General features: G+C 34.8%; 1 protein-coding gene across 4 annotated transcripts; it reads right to left on the reverse strand.

The window, feature by feature from the left end:
- Positions 1–9,781: 9,781 nt before the first annotated feature.
- On the reverse strand, positions 9,782–16,449 carry LOC110936812. 4 transcript variants are annotated; one of them, XM_022179218.2, is made up of 8 exons: positions 16,150–16,444; positions 15,939–16,080; positions 13,995–14,096; positions 12,963–13,087; positions 12,063–12,337; positions 11,888–11,978; positions 10,770–10,986; positions 9,782–9,899 (listed from the first exon to the last, which is right to left on the reverse strand). In XM_022179218.2, the coding sequence occupies exons 1-8, from the start codon at positions 16,258–16,260 to the stop codon at positions 9,883–9,885; spliced, it is 1,080 nt and encodes a 359-aa protein (XP_022034910.1). In that variant the 5' UTR covers positions 16,261–16,444; the 3' UTR covers positions 9,782–9,882. The 4 variants fall into 4 exon arrangements, with proteins under 4 accessions (XP_022034910.1, XP_022034909.1, XP_022034911.1 ...); XM_022179217.2 differs by lacking the exon at positions 9,782–9,899 and having other exon boundaries at positions 10,569–10,986; positions 15,960–16,080; positions 16,150–16,449; XM_022179219.2 differs by lacking the exon at positions 9,782–9,899 and having other exon boundaries at positions 10,569–10,986; positions 15,939–16,067; positions 16,150–16,447.

Below are 16,449 nucleotides of genomic sequence, written 5' to 3' on the forward strand. Positions count from 1 at the left end.
TATATATATATATATATATATATATATAAATGAGATGATTTGGGCCATTTGTCTTTGAATGGTGGAGCCATTTTGCTTATGTGGCATCCATTGGTTTAGTGGAGGTTGATTTTGGGAGGGAATTCATGTAATTTCTTTGTAAACAAACCAATTTTGAGAAAACACAAACCAAAATCTAACATCCATGCGGGATCCATTTATGGGTTTCCCAAATAACCCAACTTTAATATGGATCCTATATATACTTTTGATTGAATTATTGTTCATAATCTTCATCGGAAAGAAAGCCTTTTTATCTCTCTTCTCTCTCTTATACCTAACTTCTCTGATCATCATCTTCAACCAAGAATCCTTAACAAATCAAAGGTAAACTACATGATCTAACACAAATACTCTTGATTTATGTTGGTAGATGGTTTAGGAGCGTTTCTTTGTTCAAAACACTTTCGGCTGTTTTGCATGATTTTTGCGTTTTTTTTTTGTAGATCATTCCACTTATGCTGCAGGTATTTAAACCAGATTGGATTGTTATGTATTTTAAATCTTTAATCACACTTATTTTTTTTATCATTTATCTGTATTTTTTGTGTTGTTGATGATTATTTAAATTGTTCGATTGTAATCTTTATGAATGGATATATTCTTTGATATCTTCAAAAGTGATGTTGTTACTGATTTCTACTATTTGGTTTTTTGTTTTTTAATGATAAACCCTAATTTTTTTTTTCAACTGCAGGAGTCTGAATCTTCCTCGAAGAATAAGAGGTGAGTATAATTTTGTCGTTGTTTTTGTGTTTTTTGATTCGGTATAATTTTAGGTTTCATTGTTTATGCTAATGTGTATGATTTTGTTAAATATTTTTTTTTTTTTTGCAAATCTAACTATGATATTTTTTAAAATTTGAATATTTGGGTTGTTTCTAATAAATTTTGTACTTTTTAATATGTATTAATTATTATCAATCCATCAAAGATTTCGTTATTTCCTTAAGTTTTAGTATTATATGGGTTTCCTAAATTAAGGTATCTATTTCTATAAATAAATGGTGTTACATTTTTTATGAATCCCTTGCTGTTTGTTTCGGTTTTTTTTATCTTTTTCCCACTGTTATGAGTTTGTTTCTATAAATAAGTTACCGTTTTTATGTGTTTAAAAACTTTCATATTTAATTCGCACCTATTAGTTTGTTTCTATAAATAAGTTACCGTTCTTATGATTTTTATTTACTGTCCAAATACTTTGTTTAGGGTTTCAATGATTTTTATTCCATTTTTATTTTTTTTATGGATATTCGTAGGTAGTTTTTTGTGCCTAGGAAGATCTTTCAACAAGACATAATCAAGGTTATAGTTTTGGCATTTTCGTATCATTTTTTAATATTTTTTTGCTTATGTTGAATTATGAAGATAATATAACTCTAATTGCAGGCATGAGTGATTTGTTATTTTTTTATATTATTTGAGGATAATACTGATACTTTTTGTTGCTTTGAGATGTTTCTAGGAAGAATGGTTTCCTAATCTTGAATCTTTTTTGTTTCTTATTATTCTTTTGTGTGTATACCATGTTCAATAATACTTTTATATTTTCCTTCAATTGACTTTATCAAGCATGGAAATTTTCAAAAGGAAGGAACAATGGGTGGGTGTAATGAATCAATTAGAAGCACTTTGGCATATATTAAAACATGTAGACAGAGAAATGTTCACTCACTTATCACAAATAAGTGCTAAAATCCTTCATTTTGTTTTAGTGAAATTGAACTGGAAATGTAGATTTAAAAATGCACTAAGTTTTTCGAATAGTTTCTATCTGTTTTGTAAGAATTGGGTAATGTGTTCTTATATCTCATAGTTTCTACCTTTTTTTGTAAGAAATTATTTCTTAATTTCTTATTAATTTAATGCACATGCTAAAACTCCACAAATTGAAATTCAAAATGCACATGATAGCGGTGTTTGGATCTTGCATGGCATCCCATTTGGTGTCTTCTTTGTAGGTAAATCAACCACACATTTCGTTTAATTTATTTTGAACATATGTCCAAGTTTATTGTTGCATATATGCATGTTGGTGTGTGTGTATATATATGTAAACTTGGTATATTTTTTGAATTTCCAATACTGAAGTCAACAAATTGTTGATACAATGGCAACAGTGACAACACGACAAAGTTTTGGTGAAGAAATAAGCCTGGCAGCTCGTGATAAATTCAAGATGAGCAGTGGTGGTGCTATCGGATGGTCATGGTGAGTCTATGGGTAGTGGTTTGATTAGGCACTAGACGGTATTAGGTTCCGATGATACCGGTATGGTTCTTTTCAAGTTTATTGTTGATGTTTGATTTTTGGATCACCAACATCGTCACATGATGGTGGCGGTCGTCGTTTTGAAGGAGGTGGATACGATTGAAGATCTGATTCTATGCATACATTTTCTCTGTTCTTCAGCGATTCATCCATTGTTAACACATGTATGCTCTTCCTTTTTGACGTTTGTTGTTTCAGGTTTTTTATGTGGTAGATGTCACACCCCAACCGATGGCGGAATCATCGGGGCGCGGCACTGAGCGAAACAGATTGTCCAGAAGTTTTCCACAACAACTATTATACAAATTCAGTTAAATGATACGTCCCATACCGTATCCCAAATAAATAACAAGTTATCATAGAAAGCAACTAAACAATTAATATTGTTCCGACCACTCAGATTCAATTATTACAACCCAAATAAAATATTGTTTGATGTTTCTAAGACCCCTATTTGTGGACCCCTCTGGCTACAAGTGCCAGTGGCAAGATCTACAGACAACTATAGCCCCGGATCAGGTAAGTGGACAGAGGCCATGGGTTGTGGGCTCCTAGAAGCTTATTATTGCCTCGCTTCCCTAGCAAGCTAACACTTTAAACACCTGTCACATACGTTAAAATAAAGTCAATACATATAATGTAAAGGTGAGTACACAAGTTTGATATAGCATATAGAGTTCGCATAGTTTACGCATAACCAGCACGTACACAGAGGAAAACGAAGCATGTTAATTATCGACATGGGACCATCGATACCAACGACTGCGGGTTGACTGTCCGAGACAGTTCGCAATACATGAATACCACCGTAACCCATGCAAGTAATTTGTCCTTAACAACCCCCGTGTGAACGGGTGCTGAGTCCAAACTATAGTACTATGTTGCTAAGGCAGGTAGACAGTATTCCATGTGTAAACATAATAAACAAGCATTCATTCAGTCACGTGATACATGCAATCGGTTAGCGTTCAAATAGTTGGTATAGTGTAACTGATTGTGATTTCGATAGGTAACGTATGTAACACCCAAAAGTGCTAAAAGCAAAAAGGGGTCGAGTATACTCACAGTGATTTGTTGTGGATTGAAGGGAGCACTGAGAGAAGTTAGCCTGAATAGTTCGATAGTATAACGATGAGTAACGCGGAAATGCAAACAAGTGATGATGGATCGATTGGGCCGGTCGATCGGACAGCTGGTTCGATCGGACGGGTTGTTCGTCCGGTTTGAAGGTCCGTTTGAACATTCCCATTCGATCGGCCGGCAGACTCGATCGGCTGGTCCTTTCAAGTGGATTGTTTCTTCCTCTAGGAAGGGATGTGTTTGTGTATGATGGTTTGTACTTTTGAAGTTTTTGCAGCATTACCTTTCAAGTCGGTCGATCGAACGGACTGTTCGATCGGTTAGCCCCAACCGATTGGTCTGCAACTTCAGTGTTTAAATCTGGCAATGTGCCACTCGATCGGGTGGCATGCTCGATCGGGTGACATTCCAATGTTTCGAAAAGGGTTAAGTGTTGAAGTATAGTATCTCATGATTCGAGCAGTAATGTTACAAATCGAGTGGTAGGTTCGATCGAACATCACTTTGTCAACACCACACTTTGTGAAATTGTGGGTCCATGTGTTAGCCGATCGGCTGACCCGGTCGATCGGCTGGGTAGTCCGTTCGGGTGGGCTGTCCGATCGGACAGCCTAACCGTTCGGCCAGCGTCTTCTGACCTGGTTAGCCTATCTTCTAACACTTGGTTATTCTGATTGTTTGGGGTGATTTTGAGATAGTTTGATAACGAGTTGAACCACAAAACATAGGCCCTTACTTGGTTCACTGTTCCGGGCAGGAATCACCCAAGTCCGGTCAGTGAGCGGTTCAGAACCTCAGTTTAACGTTTAACCCAAAATCGGTAAATCTCGTGGTAGAATCCGAATCTTGAACCGTGTGTTTGTTTAGAATGATTTGTAAGTTAGTTCAAGCTCCATTTTCACCGGCTTGAGTGTAAAAGAGTTGAAAGATAGATGAAAATCCGTCTTTCAATTCTTTTCCACCGTGGAATGTTAAGATCTTTGGTAGATTTTAGATTATTTATGTGGAAATCGGTTAGATCTAAGCAAATCATGGTGGAATGATGTCAAAACTTGGTGTTCTTGAAGAACACCATGATGACATCACCCAAGAACACTCAGATCTTGGTGACTTCACGGTTGAAATCCAAGTTTTGAAAGATAGAAAGGTGTAGAATCATTAAATGAACAAAATCGTACAAGAATTAGAGTTAAAACTTACCGGATCGGAGAGAAATCGGAGAAATACTGAAGAACAAGGGGCTGGTCGGTCAGAGCTTTCCAAAAGTGGAAAGAATGACAATGACAACCCTATTTATAGGCTTCCAAAAGAGGAAAGGCCCAACCGATCGGCCAGAATTCCTGACCGAATGGGCTGCTCGATCGAACAGCATGTTCGATCGGCTAGCCTGTTCGATCGGTGGTCCTGTTCGATCAGGATGTTCCTTTTTGAGAGTTTCGTGACGATTTTTGGTATTTCGACTTCGATGAACGATGATTTGAGTATGATAGAGTTTCTAATCAAATTAATTTTAGTCCTAATCACTATATCTAACATATAAGCATCCTCACACCACAATTCGGGTTCGGTTTCAATTGAGTTTGATTATCCTTCGAGTTTCGATTCGATTTGATTGATTCACCACACATAACGACGTAAAATAACATGCACAAATAACACGTAAGGCACACACACACGTATAAAAGTACCAAAATTCCCACACTTGAGTTCGATGATTGATTCGATTAGCTTGATTTCTGATTGATTAACTTTATTGCATTGTTACTTCCTACTATTCACAGTCGATCGTTGATTCGCGGTTAGATTACTGATCGATTAGTTTGATTATACAACACTTACTCCACATAATAAAATAAAATAAAAATTAAAATAACTTTAATTTCAATAACAGTCAGCATTTGACTTTGACTTTGACATTTGGAAAACACAGGGTGTTACAGTAGATCTTTGATTATTTTTTTCTGTTGTTTTCGGGTATTGTTCATCCGCTAATTTATGCGACAGTGATTCGCAATGGCAGCGTCGTCGTCTCATCAGAGTGGGCGGTTGAAGAAGATTTTGCCAGGATTGCGTGCAAATTGAGAAGATGGAAAGCAGGTTGAGTTGTCGACGCAGTTATGTTGGATGCTTTCGATTGAATGGAAAATTCACTAAGTTCCTTTTGGTAACATTTGCGTTCTTTTCTTTATCTCATGTATGGTAGATCCGACTTATTACACAATTTGTTTTACCAAAAGCGATGGACTTTGATTTATATGCTCAAATCTTGAATATTAGTTTGTAATTGCTAGTGTCAAAAGAGTGCAGAATGGCCACTTTTTATTATTATTTTCAAATGATGCATTTTATTGTTGTCAAATAGCTGATCTCTTACAAAAACATTTTTGGCAAAAAGTGCAGTTTCTCTGGTGCATTTTCTTGCTGTCAAAAGATGCAATTCTTTATGGTTTTAACGGTTGTCAAACTTTCCACAAACTCAGACCATTCCTCAGGCCAGAAAAGACAACTTTTCAGGTTCACATGTATGCTACAACACTATACACAACAGTCTTAGGTTATCCAAAATTTGAATCTGTACAATGACTTTACTGCTGGAATGCAAGGACCGTAACTTAATATCTTGCATCTATAGATGACCAGCCCTACAGATCCAATCATATATGTTTTTCTATTAATTACGGGCCCTTTTTGTTATCTTAAAGGGTATTGGCTACTTCTTTATTGTAACAACTCTCCGTGAATATATTTTTTGTTAAATATATATACATTTATATAATAAAATTTAAATATCCTACCCGTGAATATTCACGGGTGATAACCTATAATCATATATTTAAAATTGATGCACGATCAATATGAATAATAGTGTCATACTTTATCGTCAGTTATGAACTTCTAAAATTAACTTCTATATATTTAGTACTTATATTGTATTGACCGTTTTTTCAAAACTTCCTAATTAATCGTTAATATAATTAATGTGAACTTTAAGGTTGTTAAATTCAAAATATTTAGTTAGGAAACTTTTGACAATTGTAATACATAATATACTGTGTATTATATATATATTTTTTAATTTCCTTTTCTTAAATCAACATTTTGTATACTTTCCTTTATTAGTTCGTTAAAAATTAAAAATACGTAATATATTTTAGCAAGTATGATATTTTTCAAAAAAAAAAAAAACATTTAGTCAACCTTCATATTAATTTATTTGTATCTCATTCTTTATTTCCGCTTTTTATTGTTGACATAATATTTATTCATATCCGGAGAAATAGCTATATATTCTGAAAATAAATTTCCATCCATTTTAATATATATTAGATGTTCCTTTTCCAGTAACCTACATTACTTCATTTTCACAAACCAGATTACAAATTGTTTTTTTACATAATATACATCGTTTATTTTTTCTATTAGCATTTCGTTAATTGTATTTTGTTAATGACACTTTCTTCAAGTTTTATCCCATCTTTCATATAACTACTTTGTTGCAGAAGGTTTGGTCGAGTGCAGTTTCGCAAGATCAGTCTGGTGGATGGTTGAAAAGAAGCAACGTCTCGGGCCTCAGCATGGAGCACGGAGAACTGGAGCAGGTTTAGTGTGCTGGGATTTGTTTAAATTTATTTTAGTATGCTTATGTTGTCTCTGTTATGGTTTTTAGTTGTTCTGTACTCCTCTCATTAGCTACTGTTGGCTAAAAAGTTGTTTATGTAAGGAATGAAGTTTCTTTTGGTAGGTAAAAAGAAATAAATACATAAAAGGATTTGTTATGGTAATTCATGCCTTGCAAGAACTTTGTTATGATACTACTACATATACTTTATCAGACTTGGATGCATGGTAGAAAATGGAACAACATATTTTTCATTTAAAAGGTTCTCTCTCATTAAAACGTTATATTTTATTTGCAAGGATTTGGTCGTCAAGTTTGGTTGGCAACACATGCAAATTTAATGTGGGATGAATTGGGTCGAGTTGACCCACTGGCGATTTTGTGTCCATGTTTTTAATAAGTTTGATGATTTATGAATGTTGGTCTTTTTGGAGAAATGTCGGTTGTTATCTAAAAGAAAGAAAGACTACACTTTCATTTTGAGCATATGTCACTCTCCACATGTGGTTGGTCAAATAGAAATTCACTCGGTGATTTCATTTAGTATTTTTAATCTAGAAATAAGACTCAAAATAGTTTTTAACTTATTGCAATTAATACGTGAGAGAGAATTTTATATAGGATTAGACGATACACAATCCAACCATGGATCAACAATTGAAACTGATTATTTGTACCGTATTTGCATAATTTGGCAGATCCAAAAGGAAGCCCCTTTGAGGTTAAAGGTGTTATTTTTATACGTTTATTTGTTGTAAATTAAAATTTCCTACCTGGAAAATTTCCGGGTGATAACCTAGTTGTTATTATATATACAATCAGTGCGTTTACACTTTTACCACATTTAGTGTAATTATATTTTTATTTATATTAATAGTAAAAGATGTGAGCTATCGGGGTAATGAATAGTAAAGGCTCCTTCAATAACGGCCCATCATGTGACACGCTAAGTTTATTTGTTTATATTTTTGTGGCTATTTTGTCTTAGTTTATATATAATTGGTTTCGGATTAGTAACAAAACTGACATTTTGGACGGGAGGTTAGGGTGCGTACTGTTTGACTAACCGACGTAAATTCGACTCCTGCAACAACCCCCCCCCCCCCCCCAAACACACACATTCGGTTCAACTCCCTTTACTTTTTTTTAGATTTAGATTTAAATTAGCTTCTTTGTTCATATACGGGTCGAACATAACTGCGAAGTGATTATTTTCTTTACATTTCCATATAAAAACTTTTTATTCAAAATCAATAAGCGAATAGACTGCTGTGATTTTATATATTATTTTAACATAACATTTTGAACATATTTTCTTTTTGTGGCGGTGCATAGAGGAACTTTATTCTCCTGTCCACGTTGGTGTTGCTTTTTGGCACGTGGGCATAGGAATGACAATCAAACTCGACCCAAAAACTCGAACCCGATGGATTTGGATCGGGTATAAGAGGGAGTTTTAATTTTTTTTCACGGGTTTAGGATTTGTCATCTAGCACATCAAATTCTATGAACTTTTTCTTCAAAGACCCTAAACCTATCTTTCACTTTCTTTTTGAGTTCACCATAGTTAAGTTTTTCATTGATAAACAACCAACAACAATTAATTAGGTGCATAATAATGTTCCATTCCGTCTTATGTTGATTTCTTTAAGGGTATACTTATCAAAAAGCAGAAACTTTTGTGTTTAATGAAATATCATTCATAGGACATGTAAGTAATGTTTTTACACATCCAACTCACGGCAAAACAAAGGTTCTACATGTTCAAGATAACACTCCTAGTATTGGAAGAAACATTATACGAGAACTGTTGGTTGTTTTGGACCCGGGGTCTCTCATGAAACAGCCTCTTTATTCTTGGATAGAGGGAAGGTTTGCCTACACCCCACCTCCCCCAGACCTACCAATAGTTCTGTTATTTTTGGGATTTACTGGGTATGGCTGTTGTTATACGAGAACTGTTCAACTAACATGACTTTAGCAAACTAGAACCATTCAATCAATTAAGTTTGTCAATGAGTTGACACAACATTTTCTAAAGGTAGCCAAAGATCTAAACAAATGACAAAACTTACAAATAACAATAAAAAGTTGAAAAATGTTTATAACTCTAGTGTCAAAACAAGAAATCTGAATAATTTATTTCTCAAGAACTTGCCTCACTCAAGCGCCTAGGCACGCCGCACGCGTACGAGTATTTATATTATATCTTTTAACCAATATATTGACTCTTCAGAAATTCCATTCAGTTAACAATGAAAATTTGAAGTTTAAAACGATCCAATCAAAGTTGATTGATTTGGTTCAGATTTTGAAGTACCAAAACAACTGATTGATAACATTAAACTTATCCATTCAAACAAGCATAGTTAACATCTGTACGACTGTACATGCCCAAGAACAAACGCCCTTATTCCTTAAATTGCATATGCACCCACAAATAAAGGATAGAGCATATCTCAAGGTTTTCAATGCTTCTTAATTAAACAAGCTTTATAAGATGAGTAAACGGTACAAACCCCCCCCCCCCCCCCCAACTAAACGTGCTTTATAGGATGGCTAAACTGTACCCCCTTAATTAAACGCACTGTATAAGATGACTAAGCTGTAGCCCCTTTCTAAAAACATCAAATCAAGAGGTTTTTTTTTTTTTTTTTTGTCTTTTAGTATGATAAGAGAATATTACTGATATGACAACTTGAATAAAGAACACACATTTTTCCTAATAAGCAAAGGAAGGACTATGTAAAAATCAATTCAACAGTCAAGACTAATCCGACCAATTTTTCGTAATTAATTGGATGTTACTAATGGCTACAAGGATTACAAGATAAAATTTGCTTCCTTTGTTGACATTTTTGGTGCAGATCCGCTTACTCCCACTTTTTGACTAATGAGTGGTAAAAAATAAGCCTGTTATACACTGCATTGTTTTTTAAACAATATTATACCATATAATCAAGAATTTTAAAGTATAGTATTGTTGTATTATTTTTAAAATGCGCCGTGTGATAAATGGCGCGAACAAGCTACAAACCCATTTACATGGACAACACATATACCAGAATTTTGATTACGCAACGCGTATACTCCATTTACATGTTGCGGATGCACGGAGTGACAACGAATACTGATCTAGAGGCAAAAAGCACTGTCACAACTCACAATGTTAGGGTTGGTCAATGTTGGACAAAGCAAAGGTGACAACTTTGACCCCTTTACATAAAATTGAGCATTTTAGGGTTGCTATGCATCCCCAACTTGGCAACTTGTCAAACATATGCTTTTATACAGGGTAAAAGAAGCAAGTTAAAAGTCTTCCAAAGCACTTTCAAATTCTTAGATCCACCTAAATCGTTTTATTAACAAATTATAGATTACTATATAGCAATATTGTTTTTTGAAACCTCATTTTATAACTTACAAAATTCAAGAGAAAAAAAATGTTTTGATGCATCTAGTTGCACCCATAATAAAAAATGAACTTGTTTTGACCCGAGCTCATTTTAATAGGTTTCTTGACCCGCTTAGCAGATATAGTCAGATTTGCCATCAAACACGTTACCGAAAAAAATGTAATTAAGAATATATACATAGTTAATTAACATCTTGGAAAAAAAATGTAATTAAGAATATATACATAGTTAATTAACATCTTGAAAAACTAAAGGGAGTGAGAGAGACACCATCTCAAATCTCCCATTTTCCCAACTTTTGGTCGTATCAACACAAACTTCAAACTTTAAAGGGCTATTCTTACCTGGTTGCAGCAATGATTTCAGTAGAACTAACCAAAGTGTGTAGAAGTTTAGACCTCGCCCACATTGGGCTTCTGCCCCTTTGTTTATCAACTGACCGCGTGCTTGCTTTCGGTAGCTGGAGTGAACACTCTCCGCTTTGATGTTTCCAAACAAGATTTCCGCAGCCTTGTTTTTTATGACAAGAGGAATGTATGTCGAGTCATCCCATACATATAACTGCATATCAAGATCGATAGAATACTTTAGATACATACAGATAAATGTAAACTTGTTTATATATTATTTTTGTATTTTATATTAACTTCCTATAAATTAGATTAACATTTATATTTATATGCACTAGAATTACCAACTTCGCGTGAATAGTGACTTGAGTTTTGTTTTTGTTTATTTTTTTGTCTTTTTTGTGTTTTTTATACTTTTACCCCTCAACTTTACACTTACAACCCCTTAACTTTCTAAAAACTTTGTAATCGAGTTTTACGTGTTTATTCTTATGTACATGTGTTTTAGACGTAAAATTTTTATGTACATGTGTTTTCCAACTTTTATGTACGCTTTTAGTTGTTCTACATTTTAGGGCTGACAAATCGTGTCTTATCGGATTTAACAGATCTCTGACGACACGTATAACACAAGGATTAAATATGAATACAACTCGTTTAACTACTTGATATCTCATGTCTATAACACAGTTTTATGTTTTATGTACCAAGAAAAAAAAATTATGGATCATAATCACATAATTTTATTTATTTAAAAAAAGTAAAAAATCACATTGTGTACTTTTTCAGTAAACAGGTCTAATCGTGTCTTATACATATATCTATTGCCAGCCCTATATGTTTTGACGTAAAAAAAAAACGGAACGCCGCGACAACGCGCGGGGCAATTTACTAGTTTGATATATTTATCAATTATAAAATTCAAAACAACGTAAAAATGTCCCACCCGACATGTTTTGACCGATACGAAATATGACCCATTTTGACAAGCCCGCTTTTTACAACCTCTACAAACATTTATCAAACCACAACTAAAATCCCGATTATGTGTTAAACATCGTCGAAAAGGCTACGTTTCAGATAAACCGTCCTTTATAAGAAAGTAGACGTACCAGGAAAGGTCTATATATCAGACCTACAACGTGAAGACGATTTAAACTTTTTTGACAATAGAGAGGAACAGTTTTTTGTTCAATTCTCGATCTGGATCCACAAATACAAACTACAATTTAGTATTATCATAAGCATATAACAAAAAGAAACAATAAAGCAAAGCTTTATGCATACCCAAATTCAGAATTTAAAGGAGCACCACATAACTGACAGCCAGTACATACGAGATCTTCAGCAAGGTTTCCATATGCAGATGAGCATATTCTACTTCTGATAAACATTCTTTCCTCGTCAATATCGGGAAGATGCATAGGCAGAAACATTTCACCAACAGAGGCGAAAAACGATGCATTGCATGAATCATTTAGATTAGATACTTCCACTAGAGATAAACAATCCTTATGCTGCATCTCCTCGGGAAATTTCCAGTTTGCTGAATTTTGATTCCTCTGCACGAAAAGTTAAAACAAACTTAATTTCAAATTAAGTTTGAATCAAGCACAGCTAATGTAATGAGCTACACAAGCCCTAATTATAATTATAATAGTAAGGAAAGGATCAAATACAAAACAATGTTAACCTAAGAAGTGTAGGAAACCGGGCCAAACGAACACCAATTGACCTCATTCCAGCGGCGTTGGAACCGGCTCGTCGAACCCTATTCAATTATATATAAGGTTTAGAGTTTAACTTTTAAGGTTTAGGCTTTAGCGTTAGATTTTAGCTTTATTAGGTTTTAGCATTAGGGTTTAGGGTTAGTGTTTATGGTTTAGAATTAGGGTTTAGGGTTCGACGAGCTGGTTCTAACGCCGCTAGAATGAGCTCAATCGGAGTTCGTTTGACTCGGTTTCCTACACTTCCTAGGTTAAAAACATTTTGTACCGGATACTTACCCTATAATAGTAATAGTAATAGTAATAACTATATAACAATAAAAATAATCCTCTCCGCAATGTATGTATTAAACCTCTTTACCTGTAGTGCAAGGTCATAAGTTGCAACACTTCGGGAAAAATTAATAATAAATATGCGGGAACAAGCAGAAGGCGCGAAGTGAATATTCACAGACGATACCTTAAAGTTGTGTGATATACGCTTAAAAAGAATAGGTTCCACACGCAGCACCCATGTGATAACTTTCTTAAGCTTTTCCTTTGATGCAATTCCAATATGCTGAACCTTCATCAAGTTGTTTACACCTATACAAAAAACAGAGTAAAAGCCCAGTTTAGCAAGCTCCAGCACCAATTTAATCAACTACTATTAGATACGATAATTAAACTTAATTATGTTTGTTATGTTTATATGTATTAACTTATAACTTATGTATTCAGTAGTTATGATAAGTGTTGGTGATGATGATAAGCGGGTGAATTTAAAACTGCCGAAGACAGTTATTCCCGCCAAATATCAAACCGCCAAATCATCACCTATATATATGAATGGTCCGGCGATGTATTCCGGTACCAAGGCAGTTTGCTATCATCCGAATTGTCCATTCATTTCACTTTCGTTTTTCTCATTTAAATATCATCTCTGTTCATTCGTTTGATCATCATCATGACCATCGAATCTTCAATGCCATGCTGCAAGTGTGGTTGAAGACCAACAACTACGTCATATGATTGCATACTATAATTCGATATATTACAGCACTTCTGGCGAAAATGAGATGCACATTTTATTGTTCAATAGTTGGAATTACAACTATATTTATAACAGATGGAAACCTTGGTTCTGCCTGAAACAAACTAAACTAAAAAACCAGAATGGTCTAACTGAATATAATTAAAAACCATATGCTAAATGTTTCAGATCCTAAATCCCAATTAACAGCGACAATCTATGATTATACATTTCTAACAACTGACATTTAACTAAACCCGTATAAGACCCTATACTAGAATTATTCATTTCTTTTCTTAAGAACGTCCATCGTAATCTTCTTTGTAGATGTAGCATTAGACGTCATAAGCTAATTACTTGGTACAAGGATTAGTAATATGTACTGAGAAAGAATACTTTCAAGTAACAAAATTTAAGTTTAGTTAAAATACAAAAATAGAACCCTGAGGTACAAGAAAGGAAAAAAGGAAGAGTAAAAACCTTCAGAACGTATTGACTCGTAACTGTCAATCAAGCATTTTATGGAAGACTGCTGAACTGTTCTCGCCTCAACGGCATCACCAAATCGTGTCACTTTGACGTCTGTAAGGCAAAAGACATGAAGTAAAGAACCCCATTCAGCACTTTTTTACTAAAAGTTGACGGTTTTCATATATTCGCCTAGCATATAATGAGGACCAAATCAATTCCACTTTCCATATCAATATATTCGCCTATTAACATGTATAACACATTTTAAGCTCTTATTTCCACAAGGATAACATTCTGAGAAGGAAAATAGTTAAAGAGTGTTACGATAAAACTTAAATAATGAAAGATGGAAAATAAGAGCTTTAAGTTAGAATGTGTAGCAAATAAATTGGGACATACTCTCTAAAGGATAACACTCACAGAAAAAAAAAATGGAAGCAGAAAAGGTATCCACATGATTTACATATCAACCTCAAAGTGTAATAAAAAATGCATAACCTTTTAACAACGGAGTATGTAGTTGTCTATTTTCAAGATGTTTATTGCAACTTGATAATCCAAAATAAAAATTAGATAACCAGTTGACTAAAGTGATGATACTCAGGTATTACGACATTCGACTCAACAATCAGCTTTCTTACAGAAACTACTCAATAGATAACTAAAGTAATTTTATTTTGAACAAGTCTCAAGGTTTGCTTATACCAAACCCTTACTTTATTCTCCAAACCAAATTAAACAACCAATAATGTTAGCATTAGAGACACAAAAACTGAAGACCGCTTGCCATTTTCAACAAGAACGGAGTACCCTTGGGACATGGCTTGATGCCACTAGGGATATTGTTGGCAATGGTAAACAAGATTGGCTCAGCAAGTGGGGTGTGAAAGGTAAATAGGCTAAAGGATTGAAAAAAATCTGTTGTATGGTGTTTGAACCCTCAAACGAGGGGGATGATGAGAAGGAGGTGGGGGCATTGGGGACAATGGAATAAATAGTGCTTGAAGGGGGTTTAGAGAATAAAGGTAAGGATGAGCCGATGAAGAGTTTGAGGGACATAAACAAAAATAGAAAGTGAGTTGTAAAACTTGATGGAACAAGAGTAATACAAATGATGGGATGACATCTACAATGACCACGTGAGGTGAAGTCGAGAAGGTGTAGACTTTAGAGCATAGTACATGACGAGCAATGTAATGACCCGTTGTCCTGAGAAACTTGGCTCTCATACAAAGAAGTGATCGCCAAAAAAAATAAAATTCCAGCAAGATTAATGCAGCCTCTTCCTCAAGATTAATTTCCAACAAGCAAGTGGTCAGTTTGCAACCATAAGTGCCAACTACTTGATGTGCAACTACGACCTACCAATGGTATTCTGATTGTGAGAAGTGATACGTGGTGGCAGCTAGCATTTCGGACAGGTGTCATGAGCAAATAAGGTTTGTGATAGACTGAAGAATGTAGGTGCTGGCAAGGGTTTAGGAAAGTAAATTGCACTTGCTAGGGCTCCATAGCAACTTGACTCTCATTAGTCTCATACCCAATATCATCATCATCATCATCACCATCACCATCATCATACTCAGTAAATCCCACCAATAGCAAAGCTAAGGTAGGGTCTGAGGAGGGTAAGATGTAGACAGCCTTACCTCTACCCGTAGGAATAGAGAGGCTGCTTCCAGTGAGACCCCCGGCTCAAAGTCTCATACCCAATGAAACCAAAAAAAATCTTCTATAATATTCCTTGTATGCACAAAAATAGGAATGAACACATAGTCTTAGATATCCGATACCGTCTAGACTTTGACAATTAAAAACGAGTACTCAAAATAATCTTAACACTAGATAAACAAGATATCAAAATCAATCCAGCCAAACAATACACATAACACACAGTAGTAGAATCAATCACATAACAAATATTTCATAATTAATCGAAAACTTGTAACTCACTCTGCAACAACACAACATTACCGGCCTTCAACACCGACTCCATATGCTTATTATTCCAAATCGACACACCGAAATACGGCCGTGTATCGTCTCCTACCTGAACATCTGTCCTGATTACTCTACCGCCTCCTGAAGATTTATACTGCGGAATAATTATTAGATCTGATTACCAATTTAACATGTGAAAATGAAAATTAGGGTTGAATAATACCTCAACAGGAAGGGTTCTGTGAACAAGCACGAGAAGTTGAACGAAATGGCCGATGTGAGAAGGTGCTTCCGAGAGGTTTATTAGTGGTCCGTACCATCCGATTGCTGCCATAGCCAAGTTGCTATTGATCAATGTTTGTTTGGAGTGAGTTGAGGATATGATCGTGTTGGCGCCAATTTATGAAATGGTAATCCAGCAAGGAGTATTTATTTATGAGCTCCTAAACGGGTCAGCCTAGAACCCGTGGCGTGCCTTTACCTGTTTAGTTTGACGTGTTGTTGTGTTCGCGAGTTCGATAAC

This window comes from Helianthus annuus, chromosome 4 (genome assembly GCF_002127325.2).
Source record: "Helianthus annuus cultivar XRQ/B chromosome 4, HanXRQr2.0-SUNRISE, whole genome shotgun sequence".
Classification (NCBI taxonomy): domain Eukaryota; kingdom Viridiplantae; phylum Streptophyta; class Magnoliopsida; order Asterales; family Asteraceae; genus Helianthus; species Helianthus annuus.

What these genes read in the sequence shown, in the direction of transcription:
- LOC110936812 (XM_022179216.2), bottom strand. Translation starts at nt 16,260, where the DNA reads ATGGCAGCAATCGGATGGTACGGACCACTAATAAACCTCTCGGAAGCA. An exon ending in TAATGTTGTGTTGTTGCAGA is followed by an intron (nt 14,097 to 15,938) that starts GTGAGTTACAAG and finishes TTTGCCTTACAG; the next exon opens with ACGTCAAAGTGACACGATTT. An exon ending in CCTTTAAATTCTGAATTTGG is followed by an intron (nt 11,979 to 12,062) that starts GTATGCATAAAG and finishes TTGTGGATCCAG; the next exon opens with ATCGAGAATTGAACAAAAAA.